This window comes from Phaethon lepturus, unplaced genomic scaffold (genome assembly GCF_000687285.1).
Source record: "Phaethon lepturus isolate BGI_N335 unplaced genomic scaffold, ASM68728v1 scaffold1554, whole genome shotgun sequence".
NCBI lineage: Eukaryota > Metazoa > Chordata > Aves > Phaethontiformes > Phaethontidae > Phaethon > Phaethon lepturus.
The window spans coordinates 41,608-55,994 of NW_010535256.1; the positions used below are offsets into that span (position 1 = coordinate 41,608).

At 36.7% G+C, this 14,387-nt stretch overlaps 1 protein-coding gene across 1 annotated transcript in view; it reads right to left on the minus strand.

Annotated features, from left to right (window-relative positions):
* The window catches only part of TMEM156 (transmembrane protein 156), a 27,735-nt gene extending 15,771 nt beyond the window's left edge, over positions 1 to 11,964 (minus strand). Inside the window, exons 1-5 of the mRNA XM_010285736.1 lie at positions 11,759 to 11,964; positions 7,577 to 7,843; positions 6,400 to 6,660; positions 4,230 to 4,337; positions 955 to 1,056 (exon numbers count right to left, since the gene is read on the minus strand). Coding sequence (XP_010284038.1) covers positions 955 to 1,056; positions 4,230 to 4,337; positions 6,400 to 6,660; positions 7,577 to 7,843; positions 11,759 to 11,858 — 838 coding nt within the window. The 5' untranslated portion in view covers positions 11,859 to 11,964. The remainder of the gene's footprint in view (positions 1 to 954; positions 1,057 to 4,229; positions 4,338 to 6,399; positions 6,661 to 7,576; positions 7,844 to 11,758) is intronic.
* Positions 11,965 to 14,387: the final 2,423 nt, after the last annotated feature.

Below are 14,387 nucleotides of genomic sequence, written 5' to 3' on the forward strand. Positions count from 1 at the left end.
CCTAGGTAAAATTGAAATGTCATGAGTTACTGAGTTGTAGAGAGAAATTATCGAGTCTCCTCTTACTCCTGAAGAACCAACAAAACAAACAGGGGGGTACCCAAGCCTAGCCATTTAAAACCATTTTTTTCATTTGCTGGCTTTGTATTTATTCTTGTTTTGGAGGGAGGTTTGTTTGCCATTCAGAGCTATTATTCTCTATGTTCATGTTAATCTTTTTTAAGATAGAGCTCCCTTCGCAAAACCAGAATCCATGGAATTTTTTAAAGCATATGACTCCCCCAGCAATATCAGTAACACTCAAAAGTACAGCAGCTAATTCCCCTCACACAGAGATTTGTTACCAAATCATAATTTCTAGAACTAAAACTTTGAGTTTAGTCATGCTATTTAATTTATCTGTGCTAAACATACTACACTCTCAGAAGACTACATTTTAACTCCTGTCTGAGACTAGAAAAATTCTATTTTGTGGGAATTTTTCCCTAGAAATAGGCTACAAAGTGCCAGTAGAATAATTCTCTGAGTTCTGCTACAGACATCCGTTCCATCCTTTGGTAGCAGATTTTGTCAAGAGTCATAAACACATAGAGCATACATACATTCATAAACATACAAAGCACTCAGCTGCCAAACCTCAAATGTGGCACACAACATGATCAAAAATTAAAAGGAGGTAAAAAACCCAAAGTCATTAATGCAACACATTTGGAAGACTGGGAGAAGCCTTCTTATATGATATGTGTAAGCCATCTTATAGTTTCACTGTCAGCATTATTTATTTATTATATAAAAATGTTTCCATAACATTGGCTAGATCCAATTTGTGCAGGATCAAGGTAACTCTGAAACAAACCTGAAGCATCCTCTGACAGGAAAGACTTAAAAGGTTTTTCTTGACCTCCTAGTGCCTCAGGATTTGTTAGGTTTTTATTTTACTTTTACATTACTTACCAGGAAAAGGATGAATTTTAGTAGCAGATATGGTTCTTCTTGCATGTCTAGAACTCTTTCTTCTTAGAATAGTAGAAACTGCTGCTACTGTGTGTTTACAATCTGTTTTAAACAAAATGCATTATCCTCAACTATAGAATTACATACAGCACTAATTAGACGGAAAGCTGGTCAATACTTTATTCTTAAATTGTTAAACAACTTCCATGAAAAACCTGGAAGGTTTTGAAATAAGGTGATGAGGAAAACCTAGGGCCTGATGTTTTATATTTGCCTGAATGAAATTTTCTGGAAATTCCATTCAGGGTTGCCCCTTTCAAATTATTCCTTCCCTCCTCTGTACTGTGTACCTTGAACAAGTTTTGGAAGGTTATCAAAGAAGTACATGTTCCAGTACACGTTCACACTCACACTGCTGACACTGGAATAGCAAGGATGGAGTCTACTCGCATCCTAGGAACCTGACAGATTCTTTGCAAATGTGGGGTGTTCATCTTTGGAAGCACAGTTTGAGAGCAAGCTCTGCACCCCTCAGAGAGAGAAAGATAGAGCTGGATTGAGCACCTCTGACTGTCCTCAGCACCCAGTTCATAAACTCGTCAGTCTTGCCGTCCTTCTGCTGCTCTCTTAATGCTGCACTATTGGTGGGGTTATTGCAGTTGATTGTGCAGCTGTTATGGTTTGTCCTGTTCTACAGTGACAGAAGTTCAGGGCTCAGACAGTTTCTGATGGTAGGCTTGCTCTAATTCTACATAACAGAATTTAGTTTTATCTTTTTCTTCTGAGAACACTAGAAAACTTCACGTTTAAGAAATTCATTAAATTAGCATTATTTAGGTCATGATTTTTTTACGAATAAACATCAGAGATCTCATGCGCAGAAGCCCTAAGCATGCACTTGTAACAGTTAATGTCAAAGGAAGCTCTGGAGGTGGTCATAAAACAAGAGTGGAAGGGAAAAGGCAAAAGGACTAATTTCTAATGTAGTTGCTTTGTCACGAATCAGTAGTAACCTCCACCAAGTTTATTTGGATATTTTATTTTATGCACTCATGGAAATACCTTCATTAATGTTTCAAAGAGTCTCAAAGTCTGCCTAGCAGAATGTCTTGGAAGGTCTCAAGAGGAAATGAATAATTCCATATTTCTTAACAGCTTTCAGTAGTGCTCAGAAATTAAAAGAAAAATTACTAACAGAATTATGACTGTAAAAATTCTTAGCAGCTGTTTTAGGCACATAATAATATTTTGCTGTATCCTTTGGGCACCACTGAAAAAAGCAGTATGTAGACTTGCAATTAAAGGTGGCATCCTAATATATATGCATAAGGAATACAACCCTTAAATCTGATTTTTATGTGCTTGTCTTTTGTCAGTAATATATTGATGTAGTTTATAATGTCACGTATTGTAAATTTAATTAATAAAACCACTATTGTTCTATTAACAGAAAATGTATTCTAGAGGCAAATCAGTAATTAGAAGTCTCAAAAGGGCATATTTTCCTCCCTGTTTGTGTCCACGACAATTCTGAAAAAAACTTAATTTAATAGAAAACTGATGTTTAAGAATAAAGGCAGTAAATCATTAATCATCACCACTAATGGTTCTGCATTAAAAATGGGATGTTATGACTCAAAGCATAGAAAATCATACTCATGACATTTATAGGCAGCTTTGAAATTACAAATAAAAAAGTCCTTTAAATTAGAGTATTTAATAGCTCACTTACAAAGACCTAATTTACACTTTGTGGGATTTTCATATTCATAAAATAGGTCTCAGAATTTGGGTCTAGCAATAAGTAAAAGATCATGTATTTCAGCCAAGATAATCTCATAAGGAGTTTCTCTAATCATTGACAGGGCGAGGGCACAAATTTGCCATTTTAAGCAACTGTTTTGCTTATTCATTAAAAATATATGCATAAAATATTTACATTATGCAAAAAAACTCACAGAAACATTTTGTGTGTGGGCACTCTTCTCCCTTCTGTTCAGTTATGATTAAAGCTAGACTCCTCTTGCTCTTTCATTACAAAACAGCCTGTGGATACAGTAAGGACGATCCGGGGAATGGATATGGCTCATCATTTTTTTATTACTTCTGTGACCAAAGTCTCCACTCAGCAGCTTTGGACCACAAGGGGAATGGACATTTGCCTGCTAATAAGAACTAAATTGTGGTAGTCCAGAGGCATTCTGCCCACTCAGGGCTCACACAGGCAGAAAGTCTCAGGAAATTGCTGTGAAAAGCATCTGAGAGCTATTATCTCAGATAACGGGTTAAGCAACACTCTTTTCATGCTGATGAAAGGGGGTGTGCTCCCTGTACCACCTACCTTGGGATAAAAAACAAAGACCAGCAGCTGACAAGCAGTCAATTTTCTGCATCGTTTTTGTGCAGAGGACTATCTTCATTGCTTAAAATTTTCCTGCTCAGGGTACTCCTACACTTTTATTCTTGCTTTCTTCACTGTATATTTCTAGAAGAAATACTGTAAATCCCAATTTCAGCTTCTATCCCAAGTGAATTGCTTAGGAAAAGCCTGACTTGGCTGGTGAAGGCATTCTGTAGAAATAATTGTCTCTGAACTAAGGACAAGTTCTTTCATGGTGAAGTTTTAGTCACTTGGAATAGTCAATAGTGCTGATTCAAAAATCACAGCAATATTTTCTTTGCTGAAATAACAGCAAGGAGAAGAAATGTCATCTAAGCTTAATTCAGCTTGTGGTTTAAGAAGATATAGCTTGGTTGACCTGTATGGGGTTACACAAGCACTGAATTTAGATAACCAGTTTTTAGGGCAGACAGCTGAGTGCATACCTCCTTATATCTATCCTGCAATTTTTCTTGACTGTGACCTACATGAATCATCTTTAGGGAGGAATGGGTATTTCAATCTCCTTATATTGGTCATTGGCATGTTTGCTTAAGACCTTTGACAAGGTTCAACTGTAGTTGTTTTATCTACTGGAATCAGTCTGAAACAGAAGTTCGTATCACTAGGGATCATAGGCCACCAAGCATCTGTCAAAACCCACTTATTTCATTCATCATCAACAAGCTTGAATTTGCATCCACAACTCAGAGCTGAGGTGATAGTATCAATCAGCTGAGTATTTCAGCCCCTCTATGAGAAGCTTTTACCATATTACAATTAAAATATTGGTTTCTGAACCACATTAATAATCAACAGCTTTGTTATTGAAAACTAATACATTTTTCATTGCACAAAAATCTAAATTCATGCGAATTAACTTTTTGTTACTTACAGTTTTGTTCATTTTCTTGGACTATTTTGTAGATGACAATTGAAATAGTAAACACAAAAACTACTGGAATCATAGCGAGCCAAATGATCTTCGTCACACACATTGGATCTGCCCATAAAAAGTAGAAGAGAAAAAATGAAGCAGGAAATCACTGGCAGAAAAAAAGCAGAGCAATCTGCCTTGGTGGTTTTTGGAACATGCCTATCCCCACAAATGACAATTGAAGCAAAAGAGAAGATTATGCCTTTTTCTTTCAGCCTTCTTTGTTGTTTGAAATTAAGTTCCCTATCTAGAATTTAGCTTCATTTTCACCTGTATGTACCTCCCCATGTCTGAAATATGTAGCTAAGTGAATGAGAACTTTTCCTACTTGTATAAACTGTTACATGCAACTGAGCCAGGAATAAAATGCTTCAAAGATCAACGTTAATATTTAAGGTAGAACAAGGGTAATATATATCCTCCCTTTGTTTGGATGGAGCACAGAAGCAGTTGGTCCACTGTCCAACACTGGTTTGTACTGGCCTTCCCAACTTCCTGGTCCACCTTCATATATGGGAGAAAGTAAGATTCTACATGTAGAAATTTTCTTACCAAAAAATGAGGAAATGCCACCAACAGGACCTCTCTGGGGAGTTCTTTTAACCAAAGCTGCCCTGGGGTAGAATCAGCGTGAGAGTGGGTGTAGGAGGTAGCCTTCTCTTTCGGACAACAGGCTGCTGCAGAAACGCACCCACATTCTGCAGGGAATTAGTTCAGTAACTAGTACAAGCCAGGACTATATACCACAGAGAAAAGATGAGGGGAACTTTCCTCCCTGGTTTGAAAGACCTTTCAAACTTCTTTGGCAGCTGCTTGTTAATGCATACCTCAGCATTGTCAAATAACTATTTTAATAACCATGTTACTATGACTCATATAAAATCAAATTACAGACTATAGCCAAACCACTGTTTTCCTTTCCTTGACTTAGAATAGTATAATTAGACCTACATCAACTTCCCTTGTGTATCCTCTCCATTGAGAAGTCATGAGGGAACTGCCAATAACCCCATGGCTCTTTGAGGTAAGCACAGCTCATCACTCCTTATTCAGAGCTAAAAATATCTTTTATACAGTCATTTAGGCTCCTTTCAAACAGACTACTCTACCCCATCTTGTAGTGACTTGTACACCAACCTTGCCTAGTCAAAGGCCTGAGCACTGCTCTAGACTTGTTTTGAAGTAAATAGAAAAAAGATGTGTTGTTAATTTTTATTGTTAATTGAGATAACTACTTCCCAGATAAATCACCATTATCAAAGGGTGGTTAGCACAGTTTTGACACAAGTTAGCAGGACAAGTCACAAACTACACTCCTCTGACAGCTAGACCAACTTACTTAAAAAAAAACTAAGCTGCCCTCTCTTCTCTAGGATTTTACCTGGACTTACTTAATATAGGTTTAGCCAACTCCAAAACACGTTTTTTTTTTTCCAGCAAAGGTACAGAATAATTGAATTTGCCATACTAAATGAATGTAATAATTCAGCAATTCCCAGATGGCAAGCATTGCATATAGACAGGCTGGAAGCCCTGACCATGGTCAGACAACCAGACAAAATACTCCTGCAGTACAAAAAGAAATTTAAAAAGCTGACAGGCTGACCTCTGGGAAAACTAAGCCTAGCTCAGAGTTTTCTCTTTTAAGTGTACTGTACTAAGGCTGTAGAGTAGGCTATTGCAGTACGACGTTAAGAAAAGTCAAACCTGTCTCCTGGTTCTTCTGACACTGAAGTTAACAGGAATTTTTTAATATACCACCACAACAACAAGGGTATGCCATTATCAGGGAGGGGAGAGGAAAAAAGTAATTCCAAGTTTTGTCATACATGCAATTTGTGAGTCTGTCACTACTAAGCAAAAAAATGTAGATACTTACTTTGCCGTGTTGCTTCTAGGAAAAAAAAAGCCACAGCTAAACCTGCTTTAAATCGCTATTAAAACTGTCAGTTGCCTACTAAAGATGGTCTTTTACTGAAGGATGACCAAAATTGCGTTCTTTTCTTGTGAAATACTTAAATACTTTCAAATGGTTGCTGAAAGCAGAGAACTACTGACTGGAGATTTTTTTGCAAGATTCATATTGTTTCTGGTTTGATTTCCATACTGACTCTCCCTTGTAACTTACATTTCACATAAGACTTCAGTTGCACTGAAATATTTATACAGTCATTTTGGTCTTCCATCATTGCCACTAGACAGGAATGATTTAGGTATTGTTCAGCTGCATTTCTTCCTTCGACTATAGAATTGTTGACGTGGATTTCCAGCAGGTAGTAAGTATTTTGCTCTGCTGCTTCTTTCTCAGAAACCGTCATGAAATTAAAATATTTATAGAAGTAAATAACATCTTCTGTTTTCACTTCAAGTGAGCCTTTTGCTTTTGGAACTAAAAATTAAAACAAAACTGTTATATAGCATGTGGTAAACAGAGACAACAAGAAGAACAATAAAATAAGTTTACTGTCTCATTTGCAAAAACATACGGTAGGCTTTTACATTATTGACTGTGACAAAATGGACAAAAGGATATCATGTAAAGTTATTCTGAACAGATCTGAAGAATTCTGTTCTATACAGACTGTCTATACAGAATACATTTCCCCTGCAAATTACAGCCCTTTTTCTGCTTTACTACCAGCTTCAGTGCTTTTCAGTTTTCTGTTGTTTTGTCGTCTGTTGTCAAAGCTAACAGAAACAAATATCAGGCTATGAAAAAAGATAAAAACCAAGTAAAAGCCATATGGTGATAGAGATCTGAAGTGTACATCTAGTCTATCTGCTATCAGTTACAGAACGTCCTTGTTTCACTTCAAACCACACAAGCTGTGAGACTTGCACAATGCTAACAAGAAACATAGGTAGATGACACATTGTCAAAAGTGTTAGAGTTATATAGGTATAACTGAGAACAGAGTTTGTCCATGTATTTTTTGTTTTGTTATTTTCCACACTTGTTAAGGCACCTATTTTGTAATAAGAAAATGATGCCGTTGGAAAAGAACTGCCTTTCTTATATTCAGGACTTGGCCTGTTGCCCCTGTTGCTGACAATTTTAGGAAAACAAAACTCATAGACATCCTCTTCCCCAAAAGTTTCCAGATACTTTGCAAGTGTATATGGCACAGAGGAATACACTGCTACTGCTCTGAAAAGATGTGGATGTTGCTGAACTCCTCTCTGTATTGCTATGCCAGTCCTTATTCAGGGCTGCCTTCTACAAAACATGCAAGTAACAGATAAACACATGTCTTTTATGTTGTAATTACTACTTCAAAATTAAATATTTCTCTTCCCCTACTTACTTTTTTTAGCTACTGGCCCTGATCCTTGATGATCAACATTGGGTTCACACTCTCTATGTTTAGTATGGGACTGTCCCCTCCTGGAGGACTGGCAAATACATGGAATATTTTGGAAATTGGAATGATTTACAATAGCCTTCAGTAAAATAGTCTGGTTTTCTCTTCTTTGTTGCACTGATCTTTTGCAAGAATTGTTAAAAGTACAAAGTGGAAAAGTGGTGTTGTTTGATGAACAGGTATCCATGCATGACACAATTACAGTGTTAGCTGTAAAAAAAAAAAAAAAAAAAGAGTACTATATTAGGAAGACAGTCATATAGGACACATGGACAAATATGGACATGGAAGCATCATGTAATAGATCCTTTAACCACCTTACAATGACATGTACTTTCTTTCTTGAGGGTTATGGCAGCATATTGAATGCATCAACAAGTGAGAAGAAGCAAGGGCAGAGTCTTCCCACAACCTCAATGCTGGATCTTATTGCTGAATTCTGTGAAGACTCTTGTAATACTAACTTGAATTTGTGGTGGTGTCTAGTCACATTCCTCTTTCAAAGCTGCTCCAATTTGATTGTACTTGAAAAGAAGATGAAAGCACTCATGTTCAGCGGGGGAACTTAGCCCTGCAACCGTGCAGTCACAATCCACCAGTGCAATTATGTTGTAAAATGGCTATAATCAAAACAAAAACTTTCTTTCCAATGACATTGAAATCACACAGTGAAAATACACAGAACCACCACACCCTTCACATTCTCCTATATTTAGTCAACAAATATGAATCTTAATTATGATCATTGTCTTTGGGATTCATAGTCAAATTTCAGTATCAAATTACTGTAATTAGAGTTACATTAATGCAGTTCTGGCAAGTAGCAAAAACCACATAGAATTAATTATTAACGAGTGTTATCTTAGCTCTCTTCCACATTGAAGTAAGGCTTTATTGTATAAATTGTGCATTTTTACTTGAGTTAACTTTAATTATTTTTTCAATATGAAAAAAAAATGAAGAATTAAAAAATTCTGAGACCCCAACATGAAATACACATTTACGAATATAAATAACCACTTCCTGGAGTTGATGCAGCACTATACAAATAGTTTTGTAGCTGAACTTCCAATTCTAGTAGTACTCTTGCATCTCTGTGAAGAGAAATTTTGCATCTACCTCCCATTATGAGTAATTGGAGTAATACATTCATACATACATTCATAAGACCTTATGTCTAGAGAAAAAAACATAGCCTTTAATTGCTCCAGTGCCCAGCCGCAATCTGACAGCTTCAACAGGCCACCTGTACTCACATCGCAGCAGGCTGACCTCAGAAACAGTTCAGTGAAGGATTTCAGACAGGATACAGAAATAAAATCCAAAATCCAACACCAAAGTAAATTATCTTCACTTTACTAACACTACATCAGGGAGTCATAAAGTCCTTATAAAACATAATAAATTGAAATGTAAAATACACATCTAATGCAGGGAAGAAAATAATTAGCTTTAATAAAAAAAGGAAAAATGTCAGACAAAATTTAGGGCTTGATCTTTCCCTGAGGCAAGTCAAAACATTTTCCTTGAAACGCTTACGATCTGACCCACGCAACCTGGGGTGGAGCAGGCTGTTGAGGTCAAATTCTTCCAGCTGAAGGAGGTGTTTAGTGCAGAGCTTCGCTGTAGAGATGAGCCAGGAGCAGAAATCAAATGCTTATTCTGCTCTCATGGCAAGGTGTGTGTGCATCTGGGCAACCAGCCTAAAACCATAGCTACAGATCTCCAGGTCAACTAATGGTAATTCCCTACCATGCCCCTTTGACCAAGAAATTTGTATGCGGACTTGGGAATCCGCTGACTGTGCTGTGACAGCAGTCTACGTACAGCGCTATGAAGTCCATTTTGGACTTCACACACGGCTAAAAAGGCTCCAGAGCTGCCTGTGAGCCATGTTGTAGATCTGTAAAAGGCATGTTACCTGAGTGGAAAAAGTCTGAATGCTGCCCTGTTAGGGAGGGTGCTTACCATCCTCTTGAAAGATGTCTACTGAGAAAGCCATTCAAATTACCATCTAGCATTAGTAAAATTTACTTTCTTCCACCTCACAGGACTGTGGACTTTCCAGGGAGGGATATATATTATTGAACACTGTAAGCAAAGCTGCAAAAAGACGAGATTTTCCAAGTGGATTACATGGCAGACAGAGAGCCTTACCCACATGAGGCTTGCTCCTTACTGCAGGACAGGGAAGCAGCCTCACAAATGTAAACATCACTAGAAATATGGAAGGGGTTTTGTGAAATATGAATAGAGGCGGCCTGAAGAGTTAAGAGGATCACTGAGATGAAACCATGCAAAGTATCTCTAGTAAAATGCTTTATATTCAAAGATCCGTAACCCTCATCCTTCATGTTAGGAAGTTCTGTGATTATGAAATTTGTTTATTAAGCCTCTATTTACAGGCTGTTTTTCCATAGACAATCCAATTCCATTAAAATTAAATTATTCACAGAGAAGATCTGAATTTGTAAAAAACTTGCTTCCTTTAAAGAAAATCATAAATATTTCATTGTGGATTGGCTTGACTTTTTTCATTTGATCTGTGGTAACCTGTTTCAAATCAACTTAGCAGTATACAAAATTGCATTTTTTATCACTTCCTTATGGAAATTACAGTCGTCACATAATATTGCAGAGGTACAAAGCCTACAGTACAAGTTGGGGAATACACAACTGACAGATTAAAGGAGATAGACTCCATTAAATCACTGGACCCAGAGGACAGGACTGGGATTGAGAGCATCAGACTCCAAAACAACAACCTCCTGCTCTAAAGCAATATAGTTTAAAGGTTCAATGACTCCTAACCAAACAAGTGGGTTGCTTTACAAAGATAAAGGAAACAATTCACTTTTGGCAATGTTGAACTGTATTTTTTTGATAACTTTTTAAAGGCTTGGTTTTTCATAAATTGATTTCCCCCAAAATTTCTGTTTAATGAGAAATTTCCATTTTTATTCCTACACAGGAATGAAAATAAATGCTGGAACTTCCCTTGGGATAAAACATCCAAGTTTCACTTACTTCTATCTGTCTGCTTTGCTTGCCAGCCATTTCAGAGGTTATATTAAAAACCTAAAGCACCCACAACATTAATATGATCTTAGGAAAGCCTGTGGAATTAGGAGGTCTCTGCCACTTATTTAGGAAACTCTCACAGAGGAAGATAACAGTCACTGTATTTATCATCTCAAAGGTTTCCAACAACAAATCCATGTGGTGAAGCCTCATAGGGTAACCAGCAACTTGAAACAGCTACAGCAAAGTAATTCTAAACCTATTAAAAATCTATAAATTATGTTCTAGTTACTGTCATGTTTATTCTTTCTGGTTATTGAAAATAGATATTTAAATAGAAGTAACCTAATCTGGTTTCTTTTTTTTCTTTTTCTTTTTTTTTTTAAAATTATACTTCATAATTTACTTCATGATGCCTGGGAACACACACCATTTGTCAAAGGGATGCTTTTTATTATAATATTTTTCTATTCAAAAGCTTACTTAGGAATGGATGTGACAAAACTATTTTAATATTAATTTATGTATTTCTAAAAAAGCACTGAATGCACAACTCACACACATATATTTTGCATTCATCCTAAATCCAGTGTCGACCTCTAGGATCACCAAGATTTAGTTGGGATTTATGTTAAAAGATTTGCTTCACTCGGTTACACCTACTCTGCTCTACTTTTTGTCTGGTTACCACCGCATATCTCTCTCACAGACAACATCTCATACCAAATAGTAATTGTACAAATTTTTATATGCATTTAACTATAGAAGCGTAAAAAAAAAAATTTTTTTTTAAGACATGAGTACCTCCTATAAAAGAACATATACATTTTAACTACTCTGTTCATGAGAAGATAGTAAAAGTACAGTTGCATGGAAATAGTTACCAAAAATTCTGCAGTGAATGTGAGTGACAAAATCCTTTCAAATCACCACATATAATTAACTCTGTTGGTTAAAAATCTAATGCAAAAAATCTATATGCTTTGCAAAGTCCATATGAGAACAGCATCCTAAACATCACTTTTAGGAAAGCACGTGCCAACTTCTCAATTGCAATTGGTCTTTAGAATAAATAAAAGGCTATTTTAAAAGCTGATCACTCACCTTCATGGATTTTGAAAAATTCAGGTAAACATAAAATAAACATGGTAATTATTCCTAGTACTAATCTGAAGAGCTCTGATTTTCTCAAAAGCAGGCACATGTCACTGAAGCACTCCCATCCAGCATAGTGGTGGTAACTTCCTTCCTGGTTTAGCTTTTAACTTCGTGCAGACTTTATGCAAAATAACGTCTATTCATTTCCTTTTCCTAACACGACTTTTCTTTTCACTTCTTGTTACGTTAAGTTGTAGAGAGACAAGTTCTGTTCTTACACTGACATAGATGAGGATGATTCAAATGAATATGCTGAAGATAAAACTCACGTACCATGATGAAAATAAGAAAAAAATCATGCATAGGAACTATTTTATTCATTTGGGTTAGTTTTGTTTTAGGAACATCACCCCCTAATGGCCACTTTCACACACCTTCTAAATAGTAAGAATCATCTTTGTGAAGGAATTTTGTTCTCATTTGGCCAAGAAGATTTTAAAAAAATGAGTCAGACCCTCATTAGAAAAATGAGTCAGATATCTCATGGAGATTTTGTTGTTTTATTTGTACACATATGCATTGGGGCCAGGGGAAGATAATTTTATGTAATACAGAATCTTTAAGACTTTAACAGACTCTTAATTTGACCATTACAACTTAAAGTTTCTGATCTGGCAAATAAGTGATATACTAAGTACAATGAACTGAGTATGAGATGTTCATATTATCATTGCTGCCGTATTCTTCAAAGACAACAGATGTGTTGCCAATCCATAGAGTGTCTTCAGTGTGTATGTTACTATCCTTTACGCCACAAGAAGACTGGATAGAGTCATTACTATTTCTATACATTGCAGTCACAATTTTTCAGCTAAATTTTCCAGCTAAAAAAGTGTTTAATTCTGACAACCACCATGATATTCCATAAATTCTTGTTACAGATAACTGCAATGAACATTTCTGAAACGTTCTGAATAAAAGTACTCTGAACAATGCATATGTAAAAACAATTTGACTCAAATACAGAATATATACACTATGAAGGATTTAATTAATTCAGAAGGTTCTTTTCTGATGTAGTATTTTTCCCACAACCCATTAAATATTGAGTACTACCAAAATGAAGTAATGCTGCTGAAGTTAGAATAAGAAATGTCCTACAAACCTGAAATGATCTTCTTGTCATCTAGTTATCTCAGAAGATGAGTAAGTCAGGTGGAAGGAAATACAGTATTCATTCTATAGAAAGACTCTTAGTGGAGCTCTAGTGAATATAAATGTATTAGTATGATTTTTTAAATGTAGCAATTTTATGCAATGAAAGCAATGTAACCAAAGCAAAATGAACTGATTTTCTTGTCAGTATGGCACAACAGAAGTAATAAGAATACAAAAAATCATAGGTATGAATTTAAAAAGTAAAATACACCCACTGCACAATTCATATTTGTCATCTGCAAGCAAATTAGCTCTACTTCGTGAGAGACTGCATTGCCCCTTAAGTGTCTTCTTCCATATCGGTTACTTATATTTTCCTGTTTTCAAGGTTGCATGGTGTTCAGCCATTCTTTCTGCCCAGAAGGAATGGAGAAAATACTGGAAAATAACATGCCTTTGTCAAATAATATATGTATGTACCCATTCCTTTCTGATACGTTCAGACTTTCATCGTTGTTGCTAGTGCCCAGGGTCAGAATAGAAATTGCCCTGCAGGATCACACCCAGGTTCAGCTTGGTCTAATAACAGTCTGTGGAATATGTTGAGTTTCAGTTTCTACAGAAGGTTTCCAAGAACTCTTTTCCAAGGTGGGCACTACCTATTTTAGGGCTGTTGTGATGGCACATTTTAGTTTAGTTTCTGAGTTCAGGAGGCCCATGTATAATCTGTCCACACATCCCAGGGACATCCCAAGCTTTAGACACTATTACCTTTAGCAGTTGTACCTGTGTAAATTAGCGTGTGTGCGGCCTGACTCGCCAAATGAAGTGAAAAACATGAATTTTCCTTCTTGGGGACATGCTTCCCTCCACCTAGCTAATAACTTTTAAACAGCTGGAAAAATCAGAACCTTTGAAAACCCTACCCATTGGTCAAATTTAGTTTAAATTGGCTAAATGGTTTAAACTCAGCAGGTATGAGAACTGGCAGACAGGTGAAGCACACAGCCAGGTAGGCCGCATTTCCTTACAGCAGTAGGCAAAGAAAGCGCTATATACCTCATTACTGCATCAAACGCGTACCACCACGCCTCAGCAATGATCTTGTGTGCCCTTAAAGCACTTTTATCAGTTGGAGGCAGATCTGACTGTCAGTCTATTAATTTGGAAAAGTACTCTACCTTTGGAGGGCAGAGGTCACTGGTAAGGCATTGCTTAACAAGGCCGGCAAGGCTGGAGCGTGTTTTCCCATTTGACGGTGTCGGGCACGCCATGATGCCAGGGTTCTGAGGGAATGTTAATGGTTAATGGTTGCGTTGTGTGTGTCCCTGTGGATTTATTTCACTTAAATGAGCGGGAAGCTATGCAAATGCTTAGCTTTGTGGTTTTAGAAGACAGGCAAGGGTACCCTGGGACAGGATGAGGCCATTTATAGGGTTAATCAAGAGAAACCCCACAAAAGGGGAAACTGTCTCCC